We start from the raw sequence: 15,527 nt of genomic DNA, 5'->3' as shown, positions 1-15,527 counted from the left end.
CTTTTCTTTTCTTTTCTTTTCTTTTCTTTTCTTTTTTTTTAAACAACAAAAAGGCAACCAAATCAGAAAACCTAGTCTCTCATGTAGCCCAGGCTAGCCTTAACCTGAGGATGATCTTGAACTCCTGATCCTCCTGCCTTTACCTCCCAAGGGTTAGGACAGAAGGCAGTGCACTACTATTCCTGGCTTGTGTGGTACTGAGGATGGATCTCAGGGCTTCATGCCTACTAACTGAGCTACATCCTGCAAGAAGCCAGAATTCGTGCTTGCTTGAGACTTTGGGATGGGTAGGTCCAGTCTCTTCCATGTTTGAGGCAGTTGACCAAAGCTGCCCCCATGTGGGCCCTGACACTCTCTTCCAGCGGAGTCCCATAAAAACACCACATCTGGTGACTGCCTGCTCACACCCCTGTTTCCACGGAGCCTGGCCACATCCCTGTGTAAAAGGCAGAGTGAGTGTCACTAACCCCTATCCCCACAGGGAGTCAGTCAGTTATCAAGGGTCATGCATCTAGCTGTTAGGGGTTGGAGGCACCCCTGGGCCTGTGCCCTTGTCTCATTGAGAACATGGGTGTGAGGTAACAGCAGCAAGTCTGGGCTTCCTGGAACCCTGCTGAATGCCTGTAGGACACCTCAGCTCCGTGTCACTCAGAGGACGCAACCATGGGAGAGTCACCTATTCTCCCACGCAAGTCGCGTCTCACCCACAGGTACAGGTTTCTCTGTGTCTCTCCAGCACTGAGTGGTATTCTCAGAACAGAAGTCTTAGAAGAAAGTCTCACGGTACAAACAGCCTTGCTCCTTATAGAAATGTGCTGAACGAGCAAGTTGTCTGGCCTCCGTGCCCTCGGAGCACTGGGCAGACCTCTGAGTTTTCTTTTGGTTGACACACAGTCTAGCAAGGAATGAGTGTCCCTGGCCCCTGAGGGACACTTCTGTCATCATCTTGAAGGATGTCCCCCAGCCCAGGGGAGGGTCATGTGACCTTGAAACCACAGTTCCCAGGGGGATGATGACATCTGGTTAGCCTCTGTGCTAGAGTGATGGGTGGCAGCCATCAGAGTCCCTGCTGTTCAGGCCTTACTTTGTTTATTGACCCCTGGATGGGGCTGGGCTCTGCTTCTGGGCTTTGCTTACATGGTGAGTGAGGAGGAGTTTCTTTTGGGGGTGGCATGGCAGATGGAAGGAGGGACACTGGGCTGCAGCTACAGGGCAAGGAGTCACCAGAAAATAGGACTTTGGGCCTTGAGCATCTTTCTCTCATGTCCCCTGACTGTTTAGTTCAGCAGGTCTATTCTTTAAATTTTTTATTTTTTGAGACAGGCTTTCCTGTAGTCCGGGCTGACCTGAAACTCACCATGTAGCCAAGGATGGCCTTTGAACTTCTGACCCTCCTGCCTTCATCTTCCCGAGTGCTGGGATTAAAAGGGCACATTATTACAGTCTGTTTTATGTGTTGCTGGGGACCAGCCCAAGGCTTTGTGTACATTAAGCAAGCACTTTGCCAATTGAGTTGTATCCCAGGAGACCTTTTCTGAGCCTCTCTCGGGTGCCAGAGCATCCCCAAGTACTGGGGCCTGAGCATGGCAGGAATCCACAGTGCCTGAGAGTAGCCTCCAGGTCAACCAGGGTCCCATGGTTAGTGGATGTTCCCAACAGGAGTGAAACCATGCAGGCACAGCTTCATGCCCACATGGGGAGTACAAGCATCACAGCGGGTGTTGCCCTAGAGTGTATGTCCACAGCTGGCCTGGCAAGGTACTTAGAAGTATTCCCTTTATAGGCTAACCATGTGGCTTCAGACAAAGGACTTGAGCTTTTCTCTCCACACTGGCTACAGTACGCCTAACAGTAAGCCCCAATGTTTTAGTTTGCTTCTGTTGCCATTGATGAAAACACTGACTAAGCCAACCTCGAGGAAAAGGCTTATTACATCTTACAGATTGCAGGGAAGGGAAGTCAAGGCAAGAACTGAAGCAGAGACCATAGAGGAACACTTTCCACTGGCTTGTTCTCCTGGCTTGTTCAGTTACCTTCTTAGACAGCAGAAGACCATTTGCCTAGGGTTTGCACTGCCCATAGTGGGCTAGGTCTTCCAGCGTTGACTAGCAATTAAGGAAATGCCTTACAGAAGTGCCCTTGGGCCAGTCTGATGGAGACAGTTCCTCAGTTGAGAGTTCCTCTTCCAGGTATACCTAGGTTTAGGTGAAGTTAACAAAAACGTGCCATGGCCATGTCTATGATGTGCCATGCAGGTGCTGGGCTAGTGGAGTGGTCATGGTTCTTCAGGGCATTATTCATAGCAGGTAATTTTTGACAGTCTGTGCTGTGGCTCAGAATAAAGGACTCAGAATAAAGGACTACTGGGGAATGTCTTCACATCTGGCTGGTCCCAGGAGGTACGGGGCAGGGCGGGGGTGGGGGAGCATTCTACAGAGCAGCAGGAATTCTGGGTACCAGGAAATGACTACATTTGTTGTTGGGTTGGGTTGTTCATTAGGCAGGTAGGACATGGGCATGCATTTAGGGATCTTCTCAGCCAGCTCGATATTGAATGGTTGTAGAACCTTGTGACAGGAGACATGGCAAGTCACATGTGTCAGGGGATAAGAAAGATGTTGTTTATCTTGATAAAGCTTGTGAGCTGCCTGGAAATCCCCAGGCTCACTTCCTCCAGGAAGCCATTCTGGACTACACCCAGTTCTGTCTGCTTGGGTTTTCCACCTCCCAGCACTCAAACGGGCATCTGTCTCCATGCATCTCTGCCTACCCTTTGGGAACTGGGGCCATGGCTGGGATGGTTAATGGTGTTCCAGAGAAAAGTAATAGACTATTTTGAGGGCACAGTGTTTATAGAGACTTACAAGGCAAAAGGCTCAGCAGCAGACAGAGCTGCATCTTCTGACTTTAACCCAGGTATTTTCCCATGATGCTGGTCTCACTCAGGTGGTGATGACCCCAAGTTATCCTAACATATGACTGTGAAGGTTAGAGCTGGCTGTGAGAACTAGTAGGATCCTCCCTCGCCAAAGTTCAACTCATTCATTTAAGTAGTATTTTTATTTATGTATATGTACATACCTATTTGTCTGTATATGCACCATGTGCATGCAGTACCCACAGAGACCAGAAGAGGGCATCAGATCCCATGGAGCTGGAGTTACAGATGGTTATGAGTCATCTGATGCCTAACCAAATCTGCCCTTTGCAAGAGCAACAAGTGCTCTTAACTGCTGAGACATCTCTTAAACCCATCTCCTTCATTCGAAAATACACAAATAGCAGCAACAAAACCCCAACCTTTTTTTTTTTTTTTTTCCCCCCGAGACAGGGTTTCTCTGTGACTTTGGAGGCTGTCCTGGAACTAGCTGTTGTAGACCAGACTGGTCTCGAATTCACAGAGATCCACCTGCCTCTGCCTCCCGAGTGCTGGGTTTAAAGGCGTGCACCACCAACGTGCCGCAACCCCAACCTTTTTATTAAGTTTATCTGGATATGTGAATGTTTGCAGGTGTTTGTATAGAGTCAGATGTCAACCTGAGGAGGAATAGGTTCTCCTGTCCTCCTACCATGCAGGTCCTGGGGATGGAACTCAGGCTTGACAGAAAATACTTCTGATACCTACTGAGCCACTTTGCTGGCCCAACAACAACATACCCTAAAGCAGCACCCTGAGCCCTAAACAGTGCCATCCTCCCTGCACAGCCACCAGTGTGCTCTGAGCAGATGGACCAGCGAGAGAGACTGAAATTCTACGCCCTCATCCCCCATCCCACTAAGAAGCTTGCTCCAAGCCACAGGGAGACCTTTATGGAAATCTGGTATTAGCATCCATAGACCTGGAAATGTGCTGGATGCTGTCTTAATGATACTGTGGACAGAGATGAGGCTCAGTTGGCAGAGTTCCTGCCTAGCACACACAAAGCCCTGGGTCCATCTCCAGGGCCACAAAAATCAGGCATGGTGGCACATGTCAGTGATCCCAGAACTCAGGAGGTGGAGGCAGGAAGATCAGTAGTTCAGTGTCATCCTTGGGTATATATGTACCAGAGTTTGAGGACAGCTCGAGAATGTGAAACTTTGTACCACAGAGCATTGTGTTGGGGAGGGGGGTTCATTTCTGTTTGGGGCTCCCAAGGAAATATCTGGAACTCATTCTTCATTGTGCTTACACTGGGTGGAGGAAGAATGACATCCCATACGCCAGCAGGTGTGGTCATGGCAGTGGGTTATAGCTCCCATGGAGACATTTCTCACCATAGTACCTTACCACAGTCAGATAAGGGCTCTAAGGTACCTTTTGCTGACAAGGGCCATTCTGGGCTTGATGTTTGCCAACAAAACAATGTCCTATTGATGGGTACAGGTAGAACTGGGGTTAATAGACTCAGATCCATACCCATGTCATGCTCAACTAAAATTTTGATGGAAAATGAAATAAAATGTGGTCTCAAAAAAGCACCAAAATAGAGCTTGGGTGAGAAAAATTGCATTTTCCTAAGCATCTGTCACCTGGTGTAGGGTGTGTCATACAGCTGTGAAAAAAGCTGGCTGCCAGACAGCATGTAAGAGGTTGCAAGTTCCGGGCCAGCTTTGGTTGTGTATGGCAAGACCTTGTCTCAAAGAGAAACTAATAAGACAGCATCTGACTGAGGTTTGTGTTCTTAGCATTGTATCTGTGGGTATGGAGTCATGAGTATCCCACTCCCTGGGCTAACAGTGCTGTTGTCGTGAGCTGGGCTTTGAGACACAACCCTGTTGCCAGTGTCCCAGTACCTCAGGAGCTCCTGCCAGCTGAGGTCTGGCCTACCTCTATAATTCACCAGCGTGTTCTCTGAAATTTAAAAATTGGGCGTCACTGGTATGCACAGCACAGCGGAGACATGTGCAGCAGCTGTTGCTTGGGCCTTAGACTGGTGCTGGGTGGATACATATGGAGTACCTGGAGAGGTCAGAGCTGAGGTGGACATGAAGGAGACACTGAGTCTTGTGGGATCAAGGTCAGGTCCAGGAAGACAGAGTGGCAGGAGGAGAGGCAAGAGGCAACAGTGCTGTCACAGGGGACCCAGGATGGTAAGGCTTCAAGGTAACTCAGAGGCCACTAGGTGACAGTGATGTCCTTACCCATTGAGCCATCTTGTCAGCCCAATGTTGAGTTTTTACTTTTCTTTTTATAGATGTGATAGTATATGCCTTTTCCCCAAGCACTTAGGCAGATGCAAGTGGATCTCTGTGAGTTTGAGGCCAGCATGGTGTACATAGTGAGTTCCAGGCCAGCCAGGACTAAATAGTGAGGCCTTGCCTCAAAACAAACAAAGAAACAAACAAGAAATTGATAGTGCCTATGTCAGTCAGGAGCCCTTGCAGGATGCTGGGCACTTGAGGGGTCCTGGAGCTCTTTAAATGTCAGAGGTGGGAAGAGCTTCTGGTGGCTCAAGCCATGCAGTCTTATAACAGACCGTCTTGTTTCTGAGCCCTTTTGTTTCCTTTTTGGAAGCAAAAGGCATGGCTTCTGTGACACCCAGTCACTGAATGGGAGAACTGGTAGAGGTCCCTGAATTAGTATGGTGACGTCATGGGACAAAGACAGTCTTTTGAAGATGCCCCGAGGATCTGGGAGCCAGGTAGCCCAGCCTAGGGGATGATGGCTGAGCTCTGTGGAGAGGAATTGCCTGGCATCTTGGGAGAGGGTAGGACCCATCCCTCACATGTCTCTTGAGTCTCTGAAGAGCAGCCCTGAAAAGAGGGGTGGGTCTCTGCAGCTGCTGACACAATACTTCCTGTAGAAAGGTGCCTCTTGGCATTGCAACAAGACCCATGATCCCCGAATCCATGCCCTTCATCTGTTCCCCACATCTCAGTGTCTATAGCTTGGTGGATGGCAAGCCCCTGCATCTTTGTACATAGATGCAGTGACCTATTTCCTGTGGCCGCCTCTCCACCCTGCCTAGGGGGCTGGGGTGGGAGGGTAGCTCTCTGGCTGCCTAGGCCTCTGAGTCACAGCCCGGCGTGGAGCCCAGTGGGGATTTCCACGAGGCTTCAGTGCTGTCTTCTCCTGTTTCCTGTCAGCCTGTGATGCAGGCTGGCTGCCAGCAAGGGCCTTTGGGCACTTCCGGCCCTAGTCACCAGCCTGCCTGTGAACTCTGAAGACACCTCGGTCCCCTGCTCCTCTGAGTATGTGCCTTCTGTCCCTGTGTCCTGACCTGGATGGGCAGCTCCTGGAAGCCATGGAGGGCTGCAGATGAGCTGGAGGGGAGGGTATGTGGAGGAGGAGAGCTAGGGCAGGAGAGAGCTCTCCTCAGTCAGGGACAGCTATACTTGGGCTCTCTTACCTGCTGATGAGAACATTTATGAAGCAGGATAGGATGGCAGGCCTTGTCAGGTCCCAAGGATTCCAGTAGCATGGCTGATTTCTTTAGGTTCTCCCTAAAACACCTGTGACTAGAACCAAAAGAAGTCTCCAAAAATATCCACTGTTCTAGGGTGAAAAATACTGAGGCCCAGGGAGATGAAGGGATTTCGAGGCTTGTGCCACCGCCAAGGATTGAGGTAGTTCCTGTTTTCAAGCTGGGGTCTCTCTCAAGCTGAGGATGTGAACAGAGCTTTGGAGGTTGTGTAGATCACAGACCCTGCTCTGAGAAGAGGAACTCACAAGACTGCCAGCAGTGACTCTGGCATTCTTTGCCTCATTCTTTGAATCTCCAAAATAGGTGACACATCCCATGTGGATTGGGTTTGAGGACCAAATCCTATGTGTTTCAGAGATTAGCCCAATTCCTGGCATATTGTAAGTGCTTGTTGCAGGGTAGCTGTGTGAGCATGCTGTTGTCACTTCTCCCTCGTCCAGCTGTCATTTCATGGCATCACATCCGATGCACAGCCCCTGTACCCCAAGGGCTTACTTTGGAGATTCCTGAAGAATGGAGCTAGGCATGTTTCTGCTATAACTCTTGGACTTGTTGGGTGACAGACTCTAAGAGGCTCCCACTGTTCATGAGACAGGGTGTGACAGGAATAGCATCCCGTGGTGTCCAACAAGCCTGAAAATAGAGGGAAGAGTGCTCCCCATTTTCCATCTCTTAGGTATACTGCAGTTGCTGCTGAAATGATGGGGAGGCTTTTGTCTGTTTTGTTTAAAGGTTGTGTCCTGGGAAAGAAGCTAGGGTCAGTGACTGTTCAGGGTGCCAGGTGACTCGAGGCTTGCAGTAAAAATACTTACATCATCCTGGGCTCTAGGGACAGAGGATTGGCAATCTCTGGAAACAATATCTAATCTATTATCCCAGGCAGGGGGATTGCTGTACAGGAGTGAAGACCTGAATTCAGTGCCCAGAATGAGTCCACCGAAGGCTCTTATCTGCTGATAAAAGCGTTAGTGAAGGAATTGACACAAAAGGCTGCCGCAAAGGCAGGCCTCCAACAGCTCTTGAGGTCTTCTTAAAGCACCTGTGTGTCTGTGTCAGTTTCTAGAGCCTCTATTCCAGTGGTTCTCAACCCTGCGGACTCCACCACTTTGGGGGGTTTGTGAAAGGGGGGTCAAACAACCCTTTCACAGGGGTTACTTCTCAGATACCCTGCGTATTAGATATTTACATTATGATTCATAACAGTAGCAAAATTACAGTTTTATGGTTGGGGATCTGCACAACATAAGGAATTGTACTAAAGGGTCACAGCATTAGGAAGGTTGAGAACCACTGATCTATTCCATAACGGGAATATGGAAGCTGGGTGTAGCAGTGGACACTTGTAATCCCAGTGCCAGGGAGGCAGAATTGGGTTGATCACTGGGCTCCCACTGGCTGGTCTAGTCTATCCAGGCCACTAAAAAAATCCTGTCCTATTGTATTTTGCAAGGATTATTTTTAAATTATATGTATGGGTATTTTGCCTACATATATGTAAGTCTACCGCCTGGTGCCCACAAAGCCAGAAGGGGGCATCTGTAACTCCTCTGGAACTGGAGTTACAGACAATGGTGAGTCACCAAGTGGCTGCTGAGAATTGAACCTGGGTCCTATGGAAAAGTGCCCATTGCTTGTAATTACTTGAGCCATCTCTTCAGTCCCAGAAACTGTGTCTAAAAACAAGGTGGTTAGCTCCTGAGGAACAACACTTGAATTTGACCTCTGGCCTCTATACTCATGTGCATATGTGTGCTAATACACCCACGCACCAATAGGAACATACACACCATGTATGTGTATGTGCACACACACATGCACACACAAACACTTGCAGAGAGAGGGAGAGAGAGAGAGAGAGAGAGAGAGAGAGAAAGAGGGGGGGGTGCTGAGCAAAGCTTAGACGGGTATGATCTGGAAATATTTTCAAAGTGAATTCAGAAAAGAAAGGACCTGGCTATCCTTGGGAGACTGAGATACCTCTCTCCCTACCCAGTCATACTCTCTGGGTAGACTAGGCTGCTCAGCCAGCAAGCCCCATGGATCCACAGAGCCTTGCCTGTGGCTGCTGGAGTAGAAAGTGCAAAATTCTGCATATGATTTCAGCTTTCACGAGGCTTTCAAAACTCTTGCTCTGTCCAAGTGAGGGCATTTGCAGAGCCTGGGAAAGTTATTCAAGGACAGCCAGGGAGGCTGGTGGCCAGATGACCCTGACTTTGACAAATGTAGGAACCCAGGCCTGGCCTTAAACATTCAGAATCTTCAGTTTGGAAGACTCAGAATCGGGATGGCCGGCCCCCACTGGCTAACCAGAAGCCGGAGGACAAGTCAAAGCATGAGTTAGTCAGTGAAAAGTGTGACATAATGATGTTTGGTCAACAACAAGCTGCATGTATGAGAGCCATCCCCAAAGATCATAAAAAAATTCCAATCATTGCCAGGCGTTGGTGGCGCATGCCTTTAATCCCAGCACTCAAGAGACAGAGGCAGGCTGCAATATGTGAGTTCGAGGCCAGCCTGGTCTACAGAGAGAGTGCCTGGATAGGTTCCAAAGCTACACAGAGAAACCCTGTCTCGAAAAACAACAAAAAATTCCTATAATTGAGTAATGATGTCATGGCTGTCATAGCACACCATCTTACACACACACATGTCAGGTGATGTGGGTGTGAAAAAAACTACTCTCACTGCAGTAGGATAAAAGCAGAGTAGTACAATCCTACACAGCACACACAAAACTTGAGGATTATAGTCAGTGGCTATATTTTTTATTATCGTAGAGAGTACTCCCTAATGATCTGGAGCCTCTTTTTGTGAGTTTTGGAAATAGGGTTCTGGCTTCCACTGACCATCAGGTAGCTGAAGCACAGATCACAAGCTTTTTCACTGAGGTGCGTGGACAGCCAAACATTGCCTACAAACGATGCCACACTGTGCTGACAGAGTCAAGAACTCCGTGTTTATGCATCCCTTGGTTGTATCACTTTGTCCTGCGTGTGATGTAATCTCTGGTTCATTTGCTCATTGTCACCTGAGAAGCTTGAGACTGTGCCATCTATGTGCACAGCTCCCACCTCACGCATAGCCTTTCGGTATAGCAGAGAATGCAGGCTGCCTAGACGTGTGGCAGTAACTCAGCCTAAGTCACCTAGTCAAGCATTTTCCAGAATATGCGTCACCATGACTGTGTCACCACAATGAGCTCTTGTGGGCACCTACCGGGCAAGCCAAGAGGGCAGAGGGTGGGATAAAGGGAGGCAGGAATCATCAGAAGTAAACTTGGTGAGTGGCTGTGGGTGGCTATCTGGTCACATCTCTGAGCACAGTACTGACCCAGGCCTTGCTGCTAGTCCTCACCCCACCCCCCACCTCCCCACTTGTGGGTATCCTTGCACTTCGGCCTGGGAGCTCCCATGCCAGCTACCTACTTTGGCTGAGGCTTGTTGCTGTCAGTGTGTATGCAGGGATCTTCTGTGACGTGGTATTTCTGGTCTACCTAGATCTACACTGTCTTCTCATGGGGACCCCCAAAGGGCACTTGCTTTTCCCAACTGTGGTGCTAGTAAATGCATGTGCCCCTGCCTATATTGTCCTTGGTCACACCAGGCGCTAGCCTGGGACTTGGCCTCAGGCCTGCTCTTCCAGCTCATTGTAGGTGAAGGCAGTCAGCATAGGGGAACGTGACCTACCACTTTCTCAGCCTCCTTGGGCCTTTCACTTTTATAGTTCAGACATCTGTGATGGCTTGCTTCCAGAGTGCGTGGTATTTATTTTTGATTTGAAATATGAAAAGCATTTTTTTAAAGACAACTGACTCCTCTGAGTCACGCCCAGGGGAGCAAATGGTCTGAAATATGAGCCTTGTGCTCACTGAAGGTGGATGACAGAGAGGCTGCTGCAGAGCCGCCTGAACTGGCTTAGGTCACTGCTCAGCTCAAGTGCGCTGACCAGAAGAGCAACATGTGGGTAAGAGCTGCGGCCACGCCGGTCGGCCGTAGGGTGATTGATTCCAGCCGCTCACTTAAGCTGGAGCCCTGCATGCTGGGTTCCCACAGGATAGGACCATGGCATGGGAACCCACACATCGGCCCAGTTAAGCAACTCGCTTGAGTAAGAGTTATCTGTCTTGACAGGGCCAGTGTGTGGGGGCGTTCTTCCCTGAGAAACAGCTCTTGATGGACAGCCTGAGTCCCTGGGCTGCTGTTTGGGTTTCATCTTTCCTCCTCCTAGCTCTGCTCTTGATGGTGATCTGGTGTCACTTTATAGCCAGTACAGGTCACCTTCATGGCCTCTCGGGGGCTTAGTTCCATCTTGTCAGGTTGGTTAGGCCAGGTGCAGCATACAAATTCTGATTTTTGCCCCCTGTTGCTTCTTGAGTGGTGTGGTGTAACCAAGGCATTGTGGCCAGACCCCAGACTTTCAGGACTCTGGAACCTTCTGCCTTCAGGCTCCTAGCTTCAGCAGAGATGTTGTTGTTGTTGTTGTTGTTATTATTATTATTATTATTATTTCTCCTTAGGCTTCTGGCAGGGCCTGGGAATGCACATTTTAAACATATGTGGTAGACCAGAAACTGATACCCCTAAAGCTGAATCCTCCAGACTGTCAATCTGTGTCACCCATGAAAATACAGACATTTGTCATTCTCTGTTGAATGGCCACTCCCTAAGCATGGCTCTTTTCCTCTCTTATCCATGTCCCTCACTCAGAACTTTGGACAATTTCTGGCACATACTAGGTCCTCAGAACTATTTGTTGATGTGCTAGTCTCTCCCTCAGCTTGTGGATAGTGTAGCAAGCTCCAGAGGTAGTGTGACATTGTTGCATTGTGTGACTCTGCTCTGTCTTAGGCTTTTCATTGTGGAATAGAGGCCATGTACCTCCCATGGTGCCCCCCTGGGAAGAAATGGGCACAGTCCTCATGGGTGACCCTGATTGCCAACATGGATGGCCTGGTGCTTGTGTGTGAGCAACAGGGTCACTGTGGTGGGCGTTCTCTCACTGTTGTCCAGTGAGATCCATTTAGCTCTCAGACAAAGCAGGAGACTGGACTCTGTGCCATGGGCTAAACACTGGCTGCCTTGGGCCTCAAATCAAGACCAGATGCCAGTGTGAACCCAAGCGGCCAAGCTGAGGATGCTCTCAGAGCCAAGTTCACAGTGGACGAGCAAATATTTACCCTGTCTGAGGTTGAATGGGAACCGTCTACTGGCGTTTTGTTTTTCTGCCTCCTCCCTCTCTAACTGCTGGACACCTCCTTTAAAAAAAGCTTGTCTTTAATCCTTAGTACTGGCCCTCCCCAGGCAGGTCCTCTCCTTGAAGCAGGTGACTGGCCACAGTTCCCATTCTTGGAACTACAACCTGCAGAGGGCAGCAGGCTGCTCAGTCTCAGCCTCCCCCTGGACACACCAGCCATGTGACATTACATTTTATGCAGGGTTCTCATTGCCTTGTTTATGTCCTTGTTCTCAGTCTCAGAAGCTGAGTCCCTCTGTGCCTACCTTGGGAGTTGATTGGATGATGGCTTGTAGGCTGGTGGTATATCTACTCACACCTCACAGGTTTTCTACCTTTGGGTTCTGGCTAGCACCCTGGCCAGGAAGTTCAAAGGCAATAAAATAAAATCGCCGTCTCCATCACTTTGGAAATATGACTAATTCTGAACTAGTCAAGGCCCAGCTGGACGTGGAGACGGTTCTTCATGGACTTGGTTTTATTGTCTTTATTCCTGACCTGCTGGGAAGTCTTTTGGTGGGGGTGGGGTGGGTGTTGGCCGTCTCGGGGTAGTTTTACTAGGATGTGTGTAACTAGGGAACAGTGCACAGACTGCCCTGAGGAAGAGCATGTGGGTTAGAGTCAGAAATGAATTTGGATCTCAGTCTTCTGTTCCTGATCCATTCTATAGCACTGGCCAAGTCATGAACCGTTCTGAGCCGTGTGTGTGTGTGTGTGTGTGTGTGTGTGTGTGTGTGTGTGTGTGTGTAATGTATGTTTGTGTAAGTGTGTGCATATGGGGACTCATGTGGATGGTTGAGATGAAGGCCAGATGTTTTCCTTTCTTCCTTTCTTACTCTCCATTATATTGCTTAAGACAGGCTTTCTTACTGAACCGAAAGCACATTAATTCAGCTAGGCTGGCAAACAAGTGAGCTCCCAGGACACACCTGTCCTAGTGCTGCCCCGCCGTCGTTATGTGGGTGCTGGGGATTGTGATTCAGGCCCTCATGCTGTGTGACAATCTCTTTACCGACTGGGGGCCATTTCTGTAGCCCCTCCTTTTTAGATTTTATGCATAGGAGTATTTTACCTGTATGTATATATGTGAACCACATGTGTTCCTGGTGCTGCAGAGGTCAGAAAAAGGCACTAGATCCCTTGGAACTGGAGTTATGGATGGTTGTGAGCCACCATGTGGGTGCTGGGAACCAAACCTGGGTCCTCTGCAAGAACAAGTGCTTTTAGCTGCTGAGCTGTCTGTCTAGCTCTCCCACCCCCACTCACCTTCCTCCTCTGTAGTCGTCAAGGGATAGAATTTCCTCATGGGAGTTTTGTGAGGATTGAGCAGGCTGGTATGTATAAAGTCCTTCCAGGTGCATAGCAACTGCTTGCCATGTCTAAAGTGTTTGGATTTTCTTGTAAGATTCCTCTGAGTATCTTGATATGTATTCGGGCTGGGAGGAAAGTGAAATAGGAGCCAGCCAGGGTCTCCTCTCAAGAAGACATTGCAGTTTATCTGGGGAAAGAATTACACCCAAGGTTGTTTTGTTAGCGTTATGTTTTTAAGCCTTCTAGATCAGGGTTGTCTAATATATAAATATAATGTGAGTTGTACAGTCATTTTAAGTTCAGATAGAGAAACTGAGGCTCAGTAGCCACGTGTAGGTGGAGGGGGTCACTGTACTGTGCAGTACATCTGTGGCATCTACTGGGCCAGTTAGTATCCTCCGATCTTCAGAGGGTAGTGGTTGAATTTCTAGAGGCTGTGGCTTGCTGCTTGAGTTACACAGCCAGTGAGGGGCATGGTGGGTTTGCAGCTTCTTATTTTCTCCAGGAAGGAAGAAAGGGAACTTACCTTTGCCGAGTGTCTCCTGTGTCCTAGAAGCAGAGCTAGACAATTTGGGTGATTCCATCACCCAAGGCCACATAGTTGGAATTGGGAGCCAGACCAGGACCTAATGACTCCAAAGCCAAATATCTCATGTTTACCTGTCCACCATCCCCTACACAGAGGAGAATTTGCACAGAGTCCCAGACTATGGATTTACAGTAAGCAACAGGGTGCAGGTGGTAGAGCCCGTGGCATCCGCAGCTTCTGAGTATTGCTTCTGAAGGCCCAAGCTCAAGTTGGTTGGTTGGGTCAGTGGACAGGTCAAAGCGTTCCATTTGATCAAGGCTTCTGACACGTAGCTGATGGGGTGTGAGGCAGTAGTGAGGAGGGTGTAGTAGTCAGAGGCAGGCATCAGAGGGCTGGCTGTACTTCCCCTGCCACCTGAGAGTGTTGAGCACTTCATGAGACTCTAAAGAGTGGGGCTTTCTGCTTGGGGAACCTCCAAGCTTGTGGGGAGGCGGGATTGAGCAAACCCTTGAATGCATGTGTATTTGCATGGCCACTCAATCATCTACTCACTCAGCAAGAATTTAATGACTATGTGCTTTGGGCAGGAATATTGACCTGTTAACATGTCCTGCACAGATATTGTTCCGGTGTGTTTTCACCTCTCAGCAGCCCATTATATGGTGCAGGAAGCGGAAGCTCGGGTGGCTGTCCCTTACCGGACTGATGACCACTGACTGGAAGAGGAGGGACTTCAGGACTCAGGGCTTTGACTCATCTGTCCATTTCTCTCTGCACAGCTACCAGCCAACAGGAAGTCTGGGCACTGAACTACATTCTCAGGCTTTTGGGGCCTTTCATTGTGCTTGTTTGGTTTTTTTAAGAAGCATCGCAATGACCTGGATGTGTGGGGGCCAGAGTCAAGTTGAGGGGTTCCTCCCAATCCTCTTGAATGTGGGGGTAGGGTGAGGGGGTGGGACTGGCCAGTGCTCAGGGATGTGTAACTTTCTGAAGACTACACAGCTCACAGACTGACTCTACAGGGCCTTGACTAAGTCCTTGTACCCTACCTATACCTGCCACGCATGGGTTGACTGGGTTGACACAGTGTGCTGTATCACAGAGATCTGGTCATCAGCTTTACCATATGTGAAATGGGCCCCGGGTGGCCAGGAGTCAGCTTGCATGGGAGACCATGCTTTATTCAGGGTCTGCCTGGCTAAGACCATTCATTGTATTAACAGGACAGAGATGGGGTAGGAACTCCCCTCCACCCCACTTAGGGAATTTCTCTGTTGCTTTCCCCTCACATGCAGAGCAGGCTCAGGCTGTGGTCCTCCCTAGCTTTGGAGCACCCTGAGTAGTCATCTCTCATGAGAGAACCTTTTTGAGACTGATGCCCACGAATGGTCCTGCACTTAGAGATAGCAATGGCCTGGCAGGAAGATGGCTTAGACTAGCAAACCTTTCTTTGGCTCTCTGAGAGGAGAGTGGGCATGGCAAGGGCTTATCCTCTCTCCCTTTGGAGAGCATTCCTTGTTGGGAACAGGAAGTGAGAATTAGACAGATCCTGGGTGAGCAACTCTGTCCCCACAGCCCTTGCTAAGGGTCTCTGCAGCTAGCTCCGGGTTTTACCTTTGCTTAGATGAAGTAAGGACCATAAACACTGTGGAGTGCCCTCACCTACTCCCAGACCCTCAGTCCTTCTCACAGACAAAACTGAAGGTAGGGCAGCTAATAGCAGTGGAGTGCCTTCTTCTCCTCCTCTCCCTCTCCCCCTCCCTTCTTTCATCTTCCCTCTTCCCCTCCTTCACCTCTTCATTCTTTCTCTTCCCTTCTATCTCTTTTCTCTCCTCCTCCCCTTCCTCTTTCCTTGTCCCTCCCTGCTCCCCTCCCTTCCCCTCTTTCTTCCTCCCTTCTCCCCTTCCTTTTCTAGTCCTTCATCTCTCCTTTTCCCTCCTCTTCCCTCCATCCTTTCTCCCCACCCCTCTTTCTTCCCATCCTCCTCCACCCAGGTCCCAGCCTGGCAAGCATTCTACCACTAAGTTACACCCCCCAGCCCCAGCTAG

The 15,527-nt window shown here is 49.4% G+C and overlaps 1 protein-coding gene across 3 annotated transcripts in view; it reads left to right on the top strand.

The window, feature by feature from the left end:
• Nucleotides 1-15,527, top strand: part of Smad3 (SMAD family member 3) — a 117,063-nt gene that overhangs the window by 48,510 nt on the left and 53,026 nt on the right. Inside the window, exon 1 of one of the 3 annotated variants that reach the window (XM_035443757.1) lies at nt 10,228-10,370. The exons of the other annotated variants lie outside the window; for them this stretch is intronic. Coding sequence (XP_035299648.1) covers nt 10,285-10,370 — 86 coding nt within the window. The 5' untranslated portion in view covers nt 10,228-10,284. Of the gene's footprint in view, nt 1-10,227; nt 10,371-15,527 lie in introns of those variants that run through there. 3 annotated transcript variants of the gene reach the window in all.

This window comes from Cricetulus griseus, chromosome 4, assembly GCF_003668045.3.
Source record: "Cricetulus griseus strain 17A/GY chromosome 4, alternate assembly CriGri-PICRH-1.0, whole genome shotgun sequence".
Lineage (NCBI taxonomy): Eukaryota > Metazoa > Chordata > Mammalia > Rodentia > Cricetidae > Cricetulus > Cricetulus griseus.
Note: the sequence above shows the minus strand (reverse complement) of the source record. Positions and strands in the feature narration are given on the sequence as shown.